This window comes from Nerophis ophidion, linkage group LG05 (assembly GCF_033978795.1).
Source record: "Nerophis ophidion isolate RoL-2023_Sa linkage group LG05, RoL_Noph_v1.0, whole genome shotgun sequence".
Lineage (NCBI taxonomy): Eukaryota > Metazoa > Chordata > Actinopteri > Syngnathiformes > Syngnathidae > Nerophis > Nerophis ophidion.
In genome coordinates, this window is record NC_084615.1 from 24,996,076 (window position 1) to 25,018,356 (window position 22,281).

Here is a 22,281-nt window from a genome sequence, read left to right on the forward strand (position 1 = left end):
TTAGACATTGGCTTTTCTCTATGTAAAGCGCTTTGAGTCACTTTAGAAAAGCGCAATAGAAATGTAATACACTTCACACAATTCACTTCACTTACTGTACAATGTCTGCTTAAACTGGGAGGCCGACTATTAAGATGTTCATATATTCCTGTTTGGATAAAGAATGACTCATAATCCTAGCAAAGACAAAAAGGGGATGGAACGAGGCGTCTTTTCTGGTCTTTTTCGCCATTTCAGGCTCCATGTTGGCTGTCAAAGTGTACCCACTTCACAGTTTATGTCCACAACCTTTTACTAGCCATGTGAGAAGCATGATTTATAATCGAGAAGAAACTAATGAGCTGCAAGGCGAGAAATCAGCTCCTCAGCTGATGATGTCAATACAGTTGCATAAGGAAGTTGCCTCATTGATCAATGCGCCGCTAAATGTAGGTCTTTAGCATTAGCCCTTATAATAACAATATGGATAATACTTAAATATCAGGCCACAAAATGTAAATGGAGTATTGTTGGCGCTTTTTGGATGGTTATTTGTTGGATTTTACAGTTGGAAAAAACGCAATAGACTCTGACGTCACAGCTCCCGTTGGTTCTATTGCAAGAATACTTTCATTTATGTTCATTTATGAGTCAGAATGCATTAAAAAACTCACACAAATGTGTTCTTGCCCCGAAAAAGGATTGTAAATTATAGGCAAAATTCCCCACAAAAAGTGAATTTTTCCTGTTAAGTTATGACTGCAAATGTATTTACATATTTGAGATTGTGTGTGTTATCTAATCACTGCATAATTAAGCAAATGTTTTAATGCCAATTCATTAAAATTGTATTTTGTTTTTGCCAGCCATACTTAAATATACGTCTGCCTAAAGTATCAGTAGCAATGTGATAATTTCCCTTTTTTTCTTTCTTTTTTTTTTTTTTACAGCTGATCTATGAGAGCTTTGCCAGGTATCTGGTGGAACATAAAGGTTATGATGAGGACCTTTTGAACCTAACACCTGCTACGTGGGATTTCTGGTAAATCAAATGCAGTGTTATTTTCATTGACTAACAATTCTCCTTTTAGTTACTGTAAACAACCTGGTTTTCCCCTGACGAAAATAAATGAATCAAAACGAAATGCACGTTGACTAAGAAAATGCACAATTAACTGAGATTTTTGTCGATGAATTAAAATCGAGACAAAAATGTTGACAGAAATTAAATCCAATAATATTTAATTTCATCTTGTAGATGGGCGGGACAAGTTGGGAATATATCCAATCACAGCTCTTTAACAGCGTACGTATGAAAGAGGGACCGGCAGCTAGTTACGAAGAAGAGCCAATTAGATGCTTTTCCTTTTTAAAACGAGGATGTTGATTTCTCACTGTGAAAAGAACAATGTGTGGATTTAACATTTTCCACATCAGTGTTTCCCCCAGAAAATGTGTTAGTTAAGGTGGTGTCTCTCTGGCGGACAGAGCGGGGAAGGGGATGGGTGGGTGTAAGGATCGGTTTAACTTGACCTGTCGCTATCATGTCTTCACCTCGTTGCTGCCACCAAATAACCTGGGGGGCAATAGACTACATGACTGTGGTGAAGTAGGTCGGCTTCGTCGCATGAAGAAGTCTAACATTTTTGGTTGTGTTTTCCGCTCCATTTTCTGAATGGCGATACAAGATATATATCTCGATATTTTTTCCATAAAGTAAAAACAAAACAGTCGTAGTTACTTGAGATACTAAGTATGTCATTATTATGCCACATGCTGACATATGTTCAACTCATCATGCTTAATTTATTACAGCATTTGGGAAGACTGTAGTTGATTTTTATTATGTATATGTTATATTTTTATCAACATGTGGTAGCAGGGACCCTGCCATTCAAAACTAGGCTGCTACATTACTAATGATTAATGTAACTATAGCTAAAAAAAATTGTCAAATAGCAATAGGAGAGACTAGACATCCCTGAACACCATGGAGTTCATGTAGGCTTTATGATGCAGTTACATTATTATATCAATTATCAGAGACAGCTTCAGGAAACTCTTCATTTAACATAATGTCATTTTTTGCTGCTTCAACATAGAAAATGGCAAAGTGAAATAACAGAGAGACAGCGCTTTGGTGTCCGTAACACACACACACACGCACGCACGCACACACTTGCGCACCGCAAAATGAGCTAACATTACGCTAAAAGCTAATTAGCCTTCACCTCAGGTACTGTTTTCAGAACGTCAACGGGCTCATAGTGATGTTACAAGTAGCTGACTGGGAGGAGTTTATTATAATTTGGGGAGAGTCCGCTGCCTAATGCGTACCTGCTAAACACCTATCTGCTCATCACAACGCTGGAGCACTGACTCCATGCGCTCTCAATACGCACTGCTGATTGGCTGTTACCGCTCTGAATGCGCGCTGCTGATTGGTTGTTACCGCTCTGCGTGTAACCAATCAGATTGTCCCACCCACAGAACTATGTTGGGTGCTGCAGAGAGTACTGACAGAGACAGAGGCAGAACGAAGCGGAGCAGCTTGTTAAGACTTTAGGTTAGGCGGGGGCTCATTGTTGTTAAGGCGGCTGCCTTAGCAACAAAGCGCTGAGGGAAACCCTGCACATCGTAATATGTGTACACCTGGGAGAAAGTGAAGAGGACACATTTTATTTTTGACGCCATCAGCATGCGAGTCATTGTGATAACTACACAACTTTAAGTTAAAGCTATGTGTATTTTCTGCTTTTGGTTCTTCTGTGTTCATCAAAAAAATTACAATGAAGGCATGCATGGTAACTCTGATTCACAACACACAGAGACGTAGCATAAAAAAATAGAAAAAGTGCCTAAAATATATTTATTGGCGTTGAACATCAGATGTATCCTACATCATCCCTGACCATACGATCATGCCACTTTTTGTGGTTGACAAATATTTTGCAGACAGTCTAAATAAAGGTGCTTTCAAATAAACTTTAAAGAAGCCACCTTTGACTACGTCTCTACTCCCACAGCCATGTTTTAGTGTTTAAAGCTTCCTTATCGAAGTCTACAAACAAATATCAATAAGAACTATACGCAACTTTTTATTAGAAATGGCAACAGCAGAGGGTTTGAGCAAGCATGTGCATGTACGAGCCATTTTGCCCCGCAACAAGGGGATTGAGGAAAAAAAACAATCGAAAGTAGCTGGTGAATCATCCATTCATACGTCGTTAAAATACTTTGTCACATTTTGTATGTCTCTTTTCAGTTGGACCTGTTATTAATGCAAGCAATCCACCAGAGAGGCAGTTTAATATGATTTGTCTTGGTCTTAATAAGGAAAAAAAATAATCGAAAGTAGCTGGTGAATCATCCATTCATACGTCGTTAAAATACTTTGTCACATTTTGTATGTCTCTTTTCAGTTGGACCTGTTATTAATGCAAGCAATCCACCAGAGAGGCTTAATATGATTTGTCTTGGTCTTAATAATCACACAATACCACATTGCATTTTGCTCCCCAAATAAATCCATCGAAAGTTGATCAAACTGTAGTAACATTTTCACCTATCTGTAAAGCTTATTAGAAATAGACTTAAACCATAACCATAACCAAATGGACTGTGATTGAAGCAAAACTTGCCATCTAAACAACACCCTGTTTCATGACAAGAACATACAGCCAAGCAAGCACATTTAATCGACTAGTAAAAAATTAGATTCAAAAGCGTTGCCGTCAGAGCCTAGCCAACAAAAACAATTCAAACTACTGAACGTGAACGTGAACGTGAACTAGCTGATATCACACGTCACTAGGCAACAGGCACCGCCTTTTAAAAGGCACACGCACACGCACACACTGCTCATATGGCACTTAATGCATTATGCCATAATAAACATAAAAAATGTTTTGAGTAGCGCAATAATTACTTTCCCTAGTTATTACCGTATTTTTCGGACTATAAGTCGCAGTCGTCTCCACAGTCTAGCGGGGGGTGAGACCCGGCCAAACCAAAAAAAAAAAAAACGCGACTTATAGTCTAAAAAATACGGTAAGTACATTGATTAAAGAGTAATTCCGTTAGTAATTAAATTACTTTTTTTGGTAAAGTAACAAGTAACCATAATTAAAAGTATTTTTCAGAGCACAGCATCAAGAAGCAGTTGGCAGGTTGGTGTTTCTGTTTAAAATATTTGTGTGTATGTCCTACAATAATGTTTACCTACAAAAACACCTTTGTTAAAGGTAAATTATTTTCATGTTGCTGCTGACGTTTAAAACATCCATAGTGTCAAAGCGCTTTGAGTTCCTTTAAAAAAAAAAAAAAAGGTATAAAAGCGCTATACAAGTATAACTATTTACATAACCATTTAAAACATGTCTTTTTAAACCAGGGAACTTTATTTCACATTTTGTTGTTTTCTGTTTTTTTGGCTGAAAATTTAAGCATAGCTAAATGTTTTTTTTTTTTAAAGATGATTGTTGAATTATTTCCAAGGCTTTTTCTTTTTTTCTGATCTCAGAACACACTCTAAGTTGGGATCGTATTATGCAAATCATACTTTTATCACTTGTTCCTGCTTTTGTGTATTTGGATCATCATCAGTCTCAAAATTTTAAAATCAAGGCATGGTGGAGATATTTAGTTACGTCATGCGTCACGGATATTTCCATTTAGTGGTTAGTTTTTGGGCAAACTATATTGAGATATGATTTTTGATCCATATCGGCCACCCCTACACTTGTGTTGGCGACAGTGGACTGGCACTGTTTAGGAATGATAATAATGACATTGTGATATTTGAGAAATTTCATATCGCTGCACATTTTTTTCGGGATATAAAAACATTCCTGTGCTACTTTTTTATTTATTTATTTATTAACACCAAAATGTAACCACAGCTAATAATAATAATCTTTATGAATATTTTATTTGTACTTTGGTAGTAGGGCTGCGAATCTTTGGGTGTCCCACGATTCGATTCAATATCGATTCTTGTGGTCAAGATTTGATTCAATATCGATTATTTTTTTCAATTCAACACTATTCTCGATTCAAAACGATTTTTTCCCAATTCAAAATAATTCTTTATTCATTCAATACATAGGATTTCAGCAGGATCTACCCCAGTCTGCTGACAAGCAAGCAGGGTAGTAGATTTTTGTAAAAAGCTTTTATAATTGTAAAGGACGATTTTTTATCAACTGATTGCAATAATGTAAATTTGTTTTAGCTATTAAAAGAACCAAAATATGACTTATTTTATCTTTGTGAAACATTGGATGCAGTGTGTTGTCAAGCTTATGAGATGCGATGCAAGTGTAAGCCACTGGGACAGTATTGTTCTTTTCTTTTATTTTTATAAATGTCTAATGATAATAGCAATGAGGGATTTTTAATCACTGCAATGCTGAAATTATAACTAATATTGATACTGTTGTTGATAATATTCATTTTTGTTTCACTACTTTTGGTTTGTTCTGTGTCGTGTTTGTGTCTTCTCTCAATTGCTCTGTTTATTGCAGTTCTGAGTGTTACTGGGTAAGGTTTGGTTTTGGAATTGGATTGCATTGTCATGGTATTGCTGTGTATTGTTTTGTTGGATTGATTTAAAAAAAACACCTAAAAATATAAATTAAAAAATCGATTTAAAAAAAAAAAGAGAATCGATTCTGAATCGCACAGCGTGAGAATCGCGATTCAAATTCGAATCGATTGTTTCTCACATCCCTATTTGGTAGACTTATTTTTACATTTTAGTTTAAATGCTGCTTCAAGTCAAAAGAAGGATTTTCTTATACAAAATCTTATATCCCTTTTGTGAATTCAATTCACCAAGAGGTGGCGACATTTTACTTCCAAAAAATACTTCTAAAACTTCTACGTCTATTGATAGGTTGTAAATGTGAGCCCCAACGTGTCCAGTTATGTAACTTGTCTTAGTAGTTTTCTTAAAAGCAGGAGCTCTGTCAGGAATTCTTGCCCCCATGATTCCTTCATTCTCAACACACAACAGTGGGGGGGGGGGGGGGTTCTTGATATTGTCCCAACTCCACACAACAACCTTTCTTAAAATTAATATTTTAAGGTCTTGTGCTTGTGAACCCAATTCCAATATTGCGTTTGACCAATGATTGGTCAGATTGATAGCAGTCAATCATTGCGGCACATGTGCCGTATCAATGTACCATTTTTTTCCCCTTCTGTCTCAGGCTGACTTCGGTCGCCAACTAGCAGTGGAGAGGCTTTTGAGCTGAATTTTGCTTGCGACTGAAGGCATCACAGTTAGTCGAGATACAACTGTTTTTGGTATAGATCACAGTTATCCGAACTCATGCGCGTGGCGTCTTGAAATATTATGTTTATTACATTTAAATAATTGCGTTTTCTCTATTTTCATGACTAGATTGTCACTGAAAGCATCAAAACTATATAGGTATGTATATATATATATATATATATATATATATATATATATATATATATAAATATGTGTATGTACATATATATACATATATATTTATATGTATATATATATACATATATATTTATATGTATATATATATAAATATGTATGTATATATATGTGTGTGTATATATATATATATAAATATGTATGTGTATATATTAGGGCTGTGAATCTTTGGGTGTCCCACGATTCGATTCAATATCGATTTTTTTCGATATTTTTCCGATTCAAAACAATTCTGTATTCATTCAATACATAGGATTTCAGCAGGATCTACCCTAGTCTGCTGACATGCTAACAGAGTAGAAGATTAAAAAAAATAATAATAATAAGCTTTTATAATTGTAAAGGACATTGTTTTATCAACTGATTGCAATAATGTAAATTTATTTTAACTATTAAACAAACCAAAAATATGACTTATTTTATCTTTGTGAAAACATTGGACAGTGTGTTGTCAAGCTTATGAGATGCGATGCAAGTGTAAGCCACTGTGACACTAATGTTCTTTTTTATTATTTTTATAAATGTCTAATGATAATGTCAGTGAGGGATTTTTAATCACTGCTATGCTGAAATTATAATTAATATTGATACTGTTGATAATAATCATTTTTGTTTCATTACTTTTGGTTTGTTCTGTGTCGTGTTTGTGTCTCCTCTCAATTGCTCTGTTATTTGCAGTTCTGAGTGTTGCTGGGTCAGGTTTGGTTTTGGAATTGGATTGCATTGTTATGGTATTGCTGTGTAATGGTTTGTTGGATTGATTAAAAAAAAAAAGATCGATTTTTTTAAAAATGAGAATCGATTCTGAATCGCACAACGTAAACGATTCGATTCGTATTCGAATCGATTTTTTCCCACACCCCTAATATATATGTATATATATATATATATATATATATATATATATATATATATATATATATATATATATATATATATGTATGTATGTATGTATGTATGTATGTGTATATATATATATATACATATATATGTATCTATGTGTGTGTGTGTATATATATATATATATATATATATATATATATATATATATATATATATATATATATATATATATATAAATAAAATCAGGACCACATCCTGACGTTAGCACCTCAGAACCTATATGTATATGTGTGTAGGGGGTATATATGTATATGTAGATATCTACAGTATGTGTATATATATATATATATATATATATATATATATATGTATATATGTATATCTATATGTGTGTATATGTAGATATGTATGCATATCTATATGTATATAGATAGATAGATAGTACATTGTTGATTCCTTCAGGAGAGTTCCCTCAGGAAAATTTAAATTCCAGTAGCAGTGTACAGAATTGAGATATAATTTAAAAAGTAAATAAATAATGGGGGTATATGTTATTGTTTTGCATCCCCTGTCATCCTATTATCCCCCTCCCCCACCCCCCAGAGAGGAGTTGTACAGTCTGATGACGTAGAGATATGGCGCAGTGGGAGAGTGACCGTGCGCAACCCGAGGGTCCCTGGTTCAAATCCCACCTAGTACCAACCTCGTCATGTCCGTTGTGTCCTGAGCAAGACACTTCACCCTTGCTCCTGATGGGTGCTGGTTGGCGCCTTGCATGGCAGCTCTCCCTCCATCAGTGTGTGAATGTGTGTGTGAATGGGTAAATGTGGAAGTAGTGTCAAAGCGCTTTGAGTACCTTAAAGGTAGAAAAGCGCTATACAAGTACAACCCATTTATATATGTATATGTAGATATGTGTACAGTATATGTATATATTAGGGTTGTACAGTGTACCGGTACTTTAAGTACCGGCATACTAATTGATTAAAGTCGGTACTATGCAGCCTTTGGAAAGTACCGGTACCGTTTTTTCATCTGCGGCGATGGCTACAGAGCCGAGGCACATGATTTTGTGAATGTCAAAACGCACACACAAAGTGCAAACAAGCCATAACATCTTTGAGAGGAAGAATGGCAAAAAAGAACAATTCTACTGGTTAATAAAGAGGATGCGTGAAGCGCAATATGGAGGTATTTGGTCTTCAAAACTAACGGTAAAGGTGACTCTTTAAACAAGAAAGAGTTGTGCTTCAAGTGTTACTTTAAAACAAGCCTCACAAAACGTGTCAATTAGTATTAAAACCATTGCTTCAAACTTAAGTAAATATTTAAATAATGAACATTCAGATCTACACAAGGAGTTTAAAGAGTGACAGCTAATAATGTAGTTGTTACGCCCGTCCTTCTGTTTGGCTCCGGTGCAGACTGTTGTCAAGGAGCATAGGGCAGACGTTCCCTTCAGGGTTGATGTTGTCGTCAGGGCCAACCCTTCACTTTACAATGGTTCTGCTAAGCTCGGCTTTCCGGTCAGAATTCGAGGCCACTGATTTGTGACATTCTGGTTGCGTTATTAGTTTTGCAGGACACAACCGGACCCGTTCATCACTGTACTGCGTCGTGCTAGTGCTCCCTCTCTCTCTCTTTACTCATCCACTCAGTCACTGACGTCACTCAGCCAACACATTGGCATTTTCTTAAACACACATACACTACTCTCATAAGTAAACTATCCCCCCTGTTGTGCACATAACATGTAGATACGTAGACATGCACACAGCTGCTTGGATTGATGCCAAATATTAGCAGAGTTATATTTGTATATTTATATATGTGTGTGCATGTGCGTGTGTATATGTATATATATATATATATATATATATATATATATATATGCCTTGATTGGATTATCCAGAGAATAGTGCTCGATACCGTGGTAGAGCGCAATATGTAGGTGTGGGAAAAAAATCACAAGACTACTTCATCTCTACAGATCTGTTTCATGAGGGGTTCCCTCAATCATCAGGAGATTTTAATGGAAGCATTCACATACAATGGTTTATATAGAGCACAGAGTGGGTGGGTACAAGCAGGCGTAGGGTGTGGTGATTGGCTCATGTGTTACCTAGGAGGTGTTTCCGTTTGTGGCGGCATGTTGAAATGATTTCACTGCGCTTGTTGAGGGATGATAAATCTGGATGATATATAATAAACAGTTTCTCTTTTAAGCATAGGTTGCATCTTTTATTACCACTGTTGTAAGGTGAGCTGGATGCAAGAATTTGCCATGTTATTGAATATTCAACATTATTGTCTTTGAGGTTCCAAATGTGTTTGCTGAGTTCTGTAGAATTCTGCAAAGTCTGGTTTCTAAAGGAGGCGTTGTGATTATTCCATCTTGTTTTGAACGCTCCTTCGGTTAATCCTTCGTACGTGTCGGATGTGTTAATGTCCTTGCGTATTACCTTTGCTTGGTAAACGACTGATGTCTGTAAGCACCTTCCGTTGAGAGGGCAATCAGGTTTCTTGCGACAGTTACATTCATTATTGGTTTCAGAGTCGTTTGGTCTGGGGGTAGGCAGTCCTTTTGCAATTGCTTTGTTGTGGTTTGAAATTATTTGTTGCATGTTATTCATACAGCTGTAGCTCAATTTAATGTTGTTCTTGTTGAATATTTTTCTTAGGGTGTTGCCTTTGGGGAAGTGTTTGTCGATCAGAGTGAGGAACTTGCGGCCGATGTTGGTTGAGACGTCTTTGCTGAATGGCGGATTGTACCAGATGATGTTGTTTCGTTTTCTGCTCTTTTTTGGTTGGTTTCCTGGAGTGGGTTCATAGGTGAGGGTGAAGTTATATCCGCTTTCATCAAGTGCTTTCTGGTACGGGGGGGTTGCTTTGTCGAATTCAGCTTTGCTGGATGACAGCATCGATAGCCTTTTATTAATTCCGGTAGGTATTCTTTTCGTGGTGGTGGGTAGGGTGGTTGCTGTCATGGTGCACGTATTGGAGAGTTGTGTTGGGTTTCGTGAATGGTTGGTAGCTGTTATTTCTCAGGTTGAAAGTGACGTCGAGGAAGTTGACGGTTTGCTTGTTGGCTTCAATCGTGATCCGTAGGCCGTTTTCTTTGAAGATTTGGCATATGCGCTTCTTGGTGTTCTCGCTGCTCCTTGGCGAGGCGCGGCACACTGCCAGTCCGTCATCACGGTAAATACCAAGGTTCAGGTTGAGGCTAGCAAGCTGGGAGAGGAGGAAACTCCCAACGAGTTCGCACGTTTCTGCTCCGTCAAAACTCCCCATGGTAACGTCAAACGTTGGATTGTTCTTTTTTTGCCATGGTGTACTGTTGTGGATGAGTATGGAGTTCTTTGCGTGGATGATGATGTTTCTTTCGTTGCCCGTGATTGAGTCGTAGTCCGAGGCGAAGTTTAGTGCTTGGGTCAGTAGGTCTTGCGTGATGGAAGGGTAAAATTATTCGATGTCGAAGGAGATAAAGTTGTGTTGTTGTTTGTCTTGGATGTTGTTAAACCATTTGATTACTGCTGCTGTATTTCTCCATTGGTTGAGTGGTGTTTTGTCCTTGATTTTTGCGTTGATTCTGTCCAGGATTATTTTGCTGATTTTTCCTATTTCGGATTTAGTTGGGTTTATTAGTCGGCATGTTGGGTTATTTGCGAAGTTGGGTTTGTGGTCCTTCAATGTGATGAAGGCTTCTTTGTTGGCTGTGGCGTCCACCCTGTCCTCAATATTCAGTTCGGTTGTGATCCGCTTGTTTTCCAAGTGGATGTTCTGTAAAGTGTTGGGTTGCGCTTTTTTGTATGATTTGGTGATGCTTTTGTCCAGTAAAGAGTTATGTTCTGGTATGTCCATTCTGTAGAATTCGACAAAGCAACCCCCCCGTACCAGAAAGCACTTGATGAAAGCGGATACAACTTCACCCTCACCTATGAACCCACTCCAGGAAACCAACCAAAAAAGAGCAGAAAACGAAACAACATCATCTGGTACAATCCGCCATTCAGCAAAGACGTCTCAACCAACATCGGCCGCAAGTTCCTCACTCTGATCGACAAACACTTCCCCAAAGGCAACACCCTAAGAAAAATATTCAACAAGAACAACATTAAATTGAGCTACAGCTGTATGAATAACATGCAACAAATCATTTCAAACCACAACAAAGCAATTGCAAAAGGACTGCCTACCCCCAGACCAAACGACTCTGAAACCAATAATGAATGTAACTGTCGCAAGAAACCTGATTGCCCTCTCAACGGAAGGTGCTTACAGACATCAGTCATTTACCAAGCAAAGGTAATACGCAAGGACATTAACACATCCGACACGTACGTAGGATTAACCGAAGGAGCGTTCAAAACAAGATGGAATAATCACAACGCCTCCTTTAGAAACCAGACTTTGCAGAATTCTACAGAACTCAGCAAACACATTTGGAACTTCAAAGACAATAATGTTGAATATTCAATAACATGGCAAATTCTTGCATCCAGCTCACCTTACAACAGTGGTAATAAAAGATGCAACCTATGCTTAAAAGAGACACTGTTTATTATATATCATCCAGATTTATCATCCCTCAACAAGCGCAGTGAAATCATTTCAACATGCCGCCACAAACGGAAACACCTCCTAGGTAACACATGAGCCAATCACCACACCCTACGCCTGCTTTTACCCACCCACTCTGTGCTCTATATAAACCATTGTATGTGAATGCTTCCATTAAAATCTCCTGATGATTGAGGGAACCCCTCATGAAACAGATCTGTAGAGATGAAGTAGTCTTGTGATTTTTTTCCCACACCTATATATATATATATATATATATATATATATATATATATATATATATATATATCCATCCATTTTCTACCGCTTATTCCCTTTTGGGGTCGCGGGGTGCGCTGGCGCCTATCTCAGCTACAATCGGGCGGAAGGCGGGGTACACCCTGGACAAGTCACCATCTCATCGCAGGGCCAACACAGATAGACAGACAACATTCACACTCACATTCAAACACTAGGGCCAATTTAGTGTTGCCAATCAACCTATCCCCAGGTGCATGTTTTTGGAAGTGGGAGGAAGCCGGAGTACCCGGAGGGAACCCACGCATTCACGGGGAGAACATGCAAACTCCACACAGAAAGATCCCGAGCCTGGATTTGAACCCAGGACTGCAGGAACTTCGTATTGTGAGGCAGACGCACTAACCCTTCTGCCACCGTGAAGCCCCCATATGTGTGTGTATATATATATATATATATATATGTATGTATGTGTATATATATATATGTGTATGTATGTATGTATATTATACATTATATATATATATATATATATATATATGTGTGTATGTATGTATGTGTATATATATATGTATGTATGTATGTATGTATGTATGTATATTATACATTATATATATATATATATATATATACATATATATATATATATTATACATTATATATATATATATATATATATATATATATATATATATATATATATATATATATATAGTATAATCTTCCATCCATTTTCTACTACTTTTTTCTCTCAGGGGTGCTGGAGCCTTTGCCAGGTGCATTCTGGCGGAAGTACACCCTAGACAAGTCTGTGTATGTATGTATGTTTGTGTATACATATATATTCATTTTTTTTATATATTTGTGGGGTTTGCATGACTGCGGCTTCCTCCCACCTCCAAACACATGCACCTGAGGATATGTTGATTGGTAACACTAAATTGGCCCTAGTGTGTGAATGTGAGTGTGAATGTTGTCTATTTGTGTTGGCCCTGCAATGAGGTGGCGACCTCTCCAGGTTGTACCCCGCCTTCCGCCCAAATGCAGCTGGGATATACTCCAGCTCTAGCTGCCTTCAGTTACTGTTGAGCCACAAGCGGGACAAAAATAACGGGCAGAATTGTAGAAAGAAGAGGGTATTATGAGTAGCCCAGGTCCAAACCATGGCAAGTCGTTCTCCTGAGAAGACGAAACCATTGTTTTAAATTCACGATCGCTGTTAGCTGTCATCACTAGAGCGACTGCCTGCTGGACTGCTTGCATTAAGAAGTTACACTGGCAATATAATACATAAGCGTCACATGTTCCAAGCATATTGTGATTGTATTCACTGCTCAACAACAGCCAGTTCAATTGGTGTTTGCCAGACAAGTTTAGACAACAATACATTTAACAGTTCAACAATTATTTAAAATGGTAATATTTTTTTTCCAGTTTTAAAGGGTTAGTGGTGGACCTTGAAGATGGAAACTTAGTGAAGCTCGCTGAAGATGGATCTGTATTGAGGTATGCTCTTGAAACGTCCATCCATCCATCCATCCATTTTCTACCGCTTCGCGGTCGCAGGCAAGGCTGGATGCTATCCCACAATGAATACATATTTGATTTATGATATATCTAAAACTTTGATAAACACATTTTATAGACTTCCAGAAACATCTCATTTACTTTTACATGCAAGTACTTGAGTCCTTTGGAAGCAGAATGAGTCATAACTGGCATGTTTTCCTTAATTAGAGCGACACATGGAACTACTTACCTGAGCACAGACGAGATCATCAAACATTATGGTCCAGAAAGGAAATGGAAGCACTTTAACAGCCTCAATACCTCTTTCGCTAAATCTGGTATCTTTAATTACTTTACTTCTTGTAATGCATTATGTATTTTGTTCTCTCAAATATGCAGCATATTTCTAGTATTTGTTTAGTTAATTTGTTTTTATTTTGTTTCTAACTACACAGCCAAATACTATTTATATGACAACTACTTTGATCTACCTGGTGCGCTCCTCTGCGGACGAGTTGTGGACATGTTGCACAAGGTAATAAGCTGTTTTTATATTAAACCTAGTTTAATGTAAGTAATATACATTTTTATTAGAAAAAGCTTTGATGATACCTTGTATGTGGTTTATATTATGTCAACAGTGGGGAACTGAGGTGAATTCAGACTTTTGGAAAGACATGGTTGCTGCCATCGACCACAATTACAACACATCTGCATTCAGAGGTATGCATTTTGTCCTAACCTTTTGATGATACCAAGATTGTATATCAATCAATCAATTCAATCAATTTTTTACTTATATAGCCCTAAATCACTAGTGTCTCAAAGGGCTGCACAAACCACCACGACATCCTCGGTAGGCCCACATAAGGGCAAGGAAAACTCACACCCAGTGGGACATTGGTGACAATAATGACCCAGTGGGACGTCGGTGACAATGATGACTATGAGAACCTTAGAGAGGAGGAAAGCAATGGATGTCGAGCAGGTCTAACATGATACTGTGAAAGTTCAATCCACAATGGATACAACACAGTCGCGAGAGTCCAGTCCAAAGAGGATCCAAGACACAGCAGCGAGAGTCCCGTTCACAGCGGAGCCAGCAGGAAACCATCCCAAGGGTAGCGGACAGCAGCGCAGAGATGTCCCCAGCCGATACACAGAGGGACATAGAAGAAAAAGAAAAGAAACGGCAGATCAACTGGTCTAAAAAGGGAGTCTATTTAAAGGCTAGAGTATACAAATGAGTTTTAAGGTGAGACTTAAATGCTTCTACTGAGGTGGCATCGCGAACTGTTACCGGGAGGGCATTCCAGAGTACTGGAGCCCGAACGGAAAATGCTCTATAGCCCGCAGACTTTTTTTGGGCTTTGGGAATCACTAATAAGCCGGAGTCCTTTGAACGCAGATTTCTTGCCGGGACATATGGTACAATACAATCGGCAAGATAAGATGGAGCTAGACCGTGTAGTATTTTATACGTAAGTAGTAAAACCTTAAAGTCACATCTTAAGTGCACAGGAAGCCAGTGCAGGTGAGCCAGTACAGGCGTAATGTGATCAAACTTTCTTGTTCTTGTCAAAAGTCTAGCAGCCGCATTTTGTACCAACTGTAATCTTTTAATGCTAGACATGGGGAGACCCGAAAATAATACGTTACAGTAGTCGAGGCGAGACGTAACAAACGCATGGATAATGATCTCAGCGTCTTTAGTGGACAGAATGGAGCGAATTTTAGCGATGTTACGGAGATGAAAGAAGGCCGTTTTAGTAACGCTTTTAATGTGTGCCTCAAAGGAGAGAGTTGAGTCGAAGATAATACCCAGATTCTTTACCGTGTCGCCATGTTTAATTGTTTGGTTGTCAAATGTTAGAGTTGTATTATTAAATAGAGTTCGGTGTCTAGCAGGACCGATAATCAGCATTTCCGTTTTTTTGGCGTTGAGTTGCAAAAAGTTAGCGGACATCCATTGTTTAATTTCATTAAGACACGCCTCCAGCTGACTACAATCCGGCGTGTTGGTCAGCTTTAGGGGCATGTAGAGTTGGGTGTCATCAGCATAACAGTGAAAGCTAATACCGTATTTGCGTATGATGTCACCTAGCGGCAGCATGTAGATGCTGAAGAGTGCAGGGCCAAGGACCGAACCCTGGGGAACTCCACACGTTACCTTAACGTAGTCCGAGGTCACATTGTTATGGGAGACACACTGCATCCTATCAGTAAGATAAGAGTTAAACCAAGACAGGGCTAAGTCTGACATACCAATTCGTGTTTTGATACGTTCTAATAAAATATTATGATCGACGGTATCGAAAGCAGCGCTAAGATCGAGGAGCAGCAACATAGATGACGCATCAGAATCCATCGTTAGCAATAGATCATTAGTCATTTTTGCGAGGGCTGTCTCCGTGGAGTGATTTGCCCTGAAACCGGATTGAAAGGTTTCACATAGATTGTTAGACGCTAAGTGTTCATTTAACTGCTCCGCAACAATTTTTTCAAGGATTTTTGAAATAAAGGGAAGGTGAGACACCGGTCGGTAATTTACCATGAGGTCAGGATCGAGGTTAGGTCTTTTAAGAAGAGGATGAATAACCGCTTTTTTGAATGCTAGGGGAACAGTGCCCGAGGAGAGTGATAAGTTTATAATATTTAGCACTGATGGACCTAATAATACAAAGAGCTCCTTGATCAGTTTCCCAGGAAGAGGGTCAAGTAAACATGTTGTCTGTTTTATTCCATTTACACGTTGTAACAATTCCTCTATTGTTATTTCCTCAAAACGAGAGAAACTATTTTGGAGGGCAGTATCCGCCGTATATACAATCGTGTCAGTGTTAATAGAACCCCGTTGTAGCTGGGACGCATTGTCTTTAATCTCCTTTCTAATGACTTAAATTTTCTTACTAAAGAATTGCATAAAGTCATCAGCTGAGTGGGTTGAGCTACTGGAAGGAATCCCTTGTTGGGTTAGCGATGCTACCGTACTAAACAAAAATTTAGGATCGTTTTTATTACGGTGGATGAGATTTGAGTAATATTTAGCTTTAGCTAAGGTAAGCATGCGTTTATAAGTTCTTAAACCATCACTCCATGCTTGATGGTGCACCTCAAGTTTAGTCGTGCGCCATTTGCGTTCCAGCTTTCTACATAATAATTTCTGAGCTCTAGTTTCTTCTGTAAACCACGGGGTGCGCTTTTTTGGAGCCTTTTTTAACTTTAGCGGTGCTATGTTATCAATGGTTTCGCGCAGGGCGTCGTTAAAGTTGTTAGTGAGGTTATCAATAGAGCCCACATACTTTGGGAATGGTGCCATTACCGAGGGCAGTAGGTCAGCAAGAGTTGTCGTTGTGGCTGTATTAATGTTGCGGCTGCTATAGCAGGTATTATTATTATTAGTTTGACGAACATGCGTCTGAACCTCGAATTTTATAAGGTAATGATCGGACAATACTTTAGTATACGGGAGTATCGTAACTTTGGAAACGGTGATGCCCCTGACAAGCACTAGGTCTATCGTATTACCGTTGCGATGCGTGGGTTCATTTATTATTTGTGTGAGACCACAGCTATCAATTACAGTCTGGAGCGCTACGCACGGTGGGTCCGATGGGGTATTCATATGGATATTAAAGTCCCCCATTATGATTATATTATCGGCGTGTGTCACTAGATCAGCAACAAACTCTGAGAATTCATTAATAAAGTCCGAATAGGGCCCTGGGGGGCGGTAGATAACAGCCAGGTGTAGAGGCAGCGGTGTGACAGACCTCATAGTAAGCACCTCAAACGATTTATATTTATTATTTATGTTAGGACTAAGGTTAAAGTTTTCGTTGTATATTAGTGCGACCCCCCCCACCCCTTTTGAGCGGACGGGCAATATGCGCATGTGTAAAGTTAGGAGGACATGCCTCATTTAGCGCAAAAAAGTCGTTTGGTTTAAGCCAGGTTTCGCTGAGACCGATGACGTTAAGATTGTTGTCTCTGATAATATCATTAACTAACAACGTTTTAGGAGACAATGATCTTATGTTTAAAAAACCTATATTATAGGTTTTGGGCTGTTTTATGGAGTTTTTGATCAAATTATCCGTAGTAGCAATATTAATAATGCTGTGTTTATTATGCCCAGTGCATTTAGTATAGTTACGACCATATCTAGGAATTGATACGACAGGAATTTTCCGATTGTTTGATTGTTGCTTTGATAAACTGCACGCATCATGGTTAGCCACCTCAGTAACGGGGATTTTCCGATTGTTTGTTTGTTGCTTTGATAAACTGCACACATCATGGTTAGCCACCTCAGTAACAGGGATTTTCCGATTGTTTGTTTGTTGCTTTGATAAACTGCACGCATCATAGTTAGCCACCTCGGTAAAACACATGTCCAACTCTGAAACACTCAAAGCAGAAAAAACTTGTTCTAATTTAACTGACTCCTTACCCAGACCAGTAGTCTCGCATTTTCCATCTAAATCCGTCTTCGGGATGGAGGAAAGTGGTGTTCTGTGGGGATTAGCCTTCTGCTTTGTTTTAAGCCCCGCTCGGCATCCGCGTTTCCGATCACACCGCTGGCGTCTGCTCCGTAGACGGCCCCCGCTGCTACTAGACTCCCCTGCTTCACAGGCCGCTGGATATGGTAATCAGATTGACAATTTAAAAAAATTGGTAGAATTTACGGCTGGGTGATATATCGCGGGTTTGTCTCTGTGCGATATAGAAAATTACTATATCGTGATATTCAAGTATACGTTCTCACACAGTTGCTTTTAGCTGCTGGCATTACATTACAGGCTCTTCACACTCTTTCTTGTCAGTCCTTCTCACGGACAACAAGCACACCTTCTTACATCAATCAATCAATCAATGTTTACTTATATAGCCCTAAATCACTAGTGTCTCAAAGGGCTGCACAAACCACCACGACATCCTCGGTAGGCCCACATAAGGGCAAGGAAAACTCACACCCAGTGGGACGTCGGTGACAATAATGATTATGAGAACCTTAGAGAGGAGGAAAGCAATGGATGTCGAGCGGGTCTAACATGATACTGTGAAAGTTCAATCCACAATGGATCCAACATAGTCGCGAGAGTCCAGTCCAAAGCGGGTCCAACTCAGCAGCGAGAGTCCCGTTCACAGCGGAGCCAGCAGGAAACCATCCCAAGCGGAGGCGGATCAGCAGCGCAGAGATGTCCCAAGCCGATACACAGGCAAGCAGTACATGGCCACCGGATCGGACCGGACCCCCTCCACAGGGGAGAGTGGGACATGGAAGAAAAAGAAAAGAAACAGCAGATCAACTGGTCTAAAAAGGGAGTCTATTTAAAGGCTAGAGTATACAAATGAGTTTTAAGGTGTGACTTAAATGCTTCTACTGAGGTGGCATCTCGAACTGTTACCGGGAGGGCATTCCAGAGTACTGGAGCCCGAACGGAAAACGCTCTATAGCCCGCAGACTTTTTTTGGGCTTTGGGAATCACTAACAAGCCGGAGTCCTTTGAACGCAGATTTCTTGCCGGGACATATGGTACAATACAATCGGCAAGATAGGATGGAGCTAGACCGTGTAGTATTTTATACGTAAGTAGTAAAACCTTAAAGTCACATCTTAAGTGCACAGGAAGCCAGTGCAGGTGAGCCAGTACAGGCGTAATGTGATCAAACTTTCTTGTTCTTGTCAAAAGTCTAGCAGCCGCATTTTGTACCAACTGTAATCTTTTAATGCTAGACATGGGGAGACCCGAAAATAATACGTTACAGTAGTCGAGGCGAGACGTAACAAACGCATGGATAATGATCTCAGCGTCTTTAGTGGACAGAATGGAGCGAATTTTAGCGATATTACGGAGATGAAAGAAGGCCGTTTTAGTAACGCTTTTAATGTGTGCCTCAAAGGAGAGAGTTGGGTCGAAGATAATACCCAGATTCTTTACCGTGTCGCCTTGTTTAATTGTTTGGTTGTCAAATGTTAGAGTTGTATTATTAAATAGAGTTCGGTGTCTAGCAGGACCGATAATCAGCATTTCCGTTTTTTTGGCGTTGAGTTGCAAAAAGTTAGCGGACATCCATTGTTTAATTTCATTAAGACACGCCTCCAGCTGACTACAATCCGGCGTGTTGGTCAGCTTCAGGGGCATGTAGAGTTGGGTGTCATCAGCATAACAGTGAAAGCTAACACCGTATTTGCGTATGATGTCACCTAGCGGCAGCATGTAGATGCTGAAGAGTGCAGGGCCAAGGACCGAACCCTGGGGAACTCCACACGTTACCTTAACGTAGTCCGAGGTCACATTGTTATGGGAGACACACTGCATCCTATCAGTAAGATAAGAGTTAAACCAAGACAGGGCTAAGTCTGACATACCAATTCGTGTTTTGATACGTTCTAATAAAATATTATGATCGACGGTATCGAAAGCAGCGCTAAGATCGAGGAGCAGCAACATAGATGACGCATCAGAATCCATCGTTAGCAATAGATCATTAGTCATTTTTGCGAGGGCTGTCTCCGTCGAGTGATTTGCCCTGAAACCGGATTGAAAGGTTTCACATAGATTGTTAGACGCTAAGTGTTCATTTAACTGCTCCGCAACAATTTTTTCGAGGATTTTTTAAATAAAGGGAAGGTGAGACACCGGTCGGTAGTTTACCATGAGGTCAGGATCGAGGTTAGGTCTTTTAAGAAGAGGATGAATAACCGCTTTTTTGAATGCTAGGGGAACAGTGCCCGAGGAAAGTGATAAGTTTATAATATTTAGCACTGATGGACCTAATAATACAAAGAGCTCCTTGATCAGTTTCCCTGGAAGAGGGTCAAGTAAACATGTTGTTTGTTTTATTCCATTTACACGTTGTAACAATTCCTCTAATGTTATTTCCTCAAAACGAGAGAAACTATTTTGGAGGGCAGTATCCGCCGTATATACAATCGTGTCAGTGTTAATAGAATCCCGTTGTAGCTGGGACGCATTGTCTTTAAACTCCTTTCTAATGACTTCAATTTTCTTACTAAAGAATTGCATAAAGTCATCAGCTGAGTGGGTGGAGCTACTGGAAGGAGTCCCTTGTTGGGTTAGCGATGCTACCGTACTAAACAAAAATTTAGGATCGTTTTTATTGCGGTGGATGAGATTTGAGTAATAATTAGCTTTAGCTAAGGTAAGCATGCGTTTATCAGTTATTAAACCATCACTAAATGCTTGATGGTGCACCTCAAGTTTAGTCGTGCGCCATTTGCGTTCCAGCTTTCTGCATAATAATTTCTGAGCTCTAGTTTCTTCTGTAAACCACGGGGTGCGCTTTTTTGGAGCCTTTTTTAACTTTAGCGGTGCTATGTTATCAATGGTTTCGCGCAGGGCGTCGTTAAAGTTGTTAGTGAGGTTATCAATAGAGCCCACATACTTTGGGAATGGTGCCATTACCGAGGGCAGTAGGTCAGCAAGAGCTGTCGTTGTGGCCGTATTAATGTTGCGGCTGCTATAGCAGTTATTATTATTATTAGTTTGACGAACATGCGTCTGAACCTCGAATTTTATAAGGTAATGATCGGACAATACTTTAGTATACGGGAGTATCGTAACTTTGGAAGCGGTGATACCCTTGACAAGCACTAGGTCTATCGTATTACCGTTGCGATGCGTGGGTTCATTTATTATTTGTGTGAGACCACAGCTATCAATTATAGTCTGGAGCGCTACGCACGGTGGGTCCGATGGGGTATTCATATGGATATTAAAGTCCCCCATTATGATTATATTATCGGCGTGTGTCACTAGATCAGCAACGAACTCTGAGAATTCATTGATAAAGTCCGAACAGGGCCCTGGGGGGCGGTAGATAACAGCCAGGTGTAGAGGCAGCGGTGTGACAGACCTCATAGTAAGCACCTCAAACGATTTATATTTATTATTTATGTTAGGACTAAGGTTAAAGTTTTCGTTGTATATTAGTGCGACCCCCCCACCCCTTTTAAGCGGACGGGCAATATGCGCATGTGTAAAGTTAGGAGGACATGCCTCATTTAGCGCAAAAAAGTCGTTTGGTTTAAGCCAGGTTTCACTGAGACCGATGACGTTAAGATTGTTGTCTCTGATGATATCATTAACTAACAACGTTTTGGGAGACAATGATCTTATGTTTAAAAAACCTATATTATAGGTAGTGGGCTGTTTTAGGGAATTTTTGATCAAATTATCCGTAGTAGCAATATTAATAATGTTGTGTTTATTATGCCCAGTGCATTCAGTATAATTACGACCATATCTAGGAATTGATATGACGGGAATGTTCCGATTGTTTGATTGTTGCTTTGATAAACTGCACGCATCATGGTTAGCCTCCTCAGTAACGGGGATTTTCCGATTGTTTGTTTGTTGCTTTGATAAACTGCACGCATCATAGTTAGCCACCTCAGTAAAACACATGTCCAACTCTGAAACACTCAAAGCAGAAAAAACTTGTTCTAATTTAACTGACTCCTTACCCAGACCAGTAGTCTCGCATCCCTTATTTAAATCCGTCTTCAGGGTGGAGGGAAGTGGTGTTCTGTGGGGATTAGCCTTCTGCTTTGTTTTTAGCCCCGCTCGACATCCGCGTTTCCGATCACACCGCTGGCGTCTGCTCCGTAGACGGCCCCCGCTGCCACT

General features: G+C 39.3%; 1 protein-coding gene across 2 annotated transcripts in view; it reads left to right on the forward strand.

The window, feature by feature from the left end:
• nt5dc1 (5'-nucleotidase domain containing 1) overlaps positions 1 to 22,281 on the forward strand; it is a 99,935-nt gene that overhangs the window by 3,801 nt on the left and 73,853 nt on the right. For both annotated transcript variants that reach the window (XM_061900369.1, XM_061900370.1), the window contains 5 exons: positions 930 to 1,021; positions 13,550 to 13,621; positions 13,853 to 13,962; positions 14,080 to 14,159; positions 14,266 to 14,347. In XM_061900369.1, the coding sequence (XP_061756353.1) occupies positions 930 to 1,021; positions 13,550 to 13,621; positions 13,853 to 13,962; positions 14,080 to 14,159; positions 14,266 to 14,347 (436 nt within the window). The remainder of the gene's footprint in view (positions 1 to 929; positions 1,022 to 13,549; positions 13,622 to 13,852; positions 13,963 to 14,079; positions 14,160 to 14,265; positions 14,348 to 22,281) is intronic.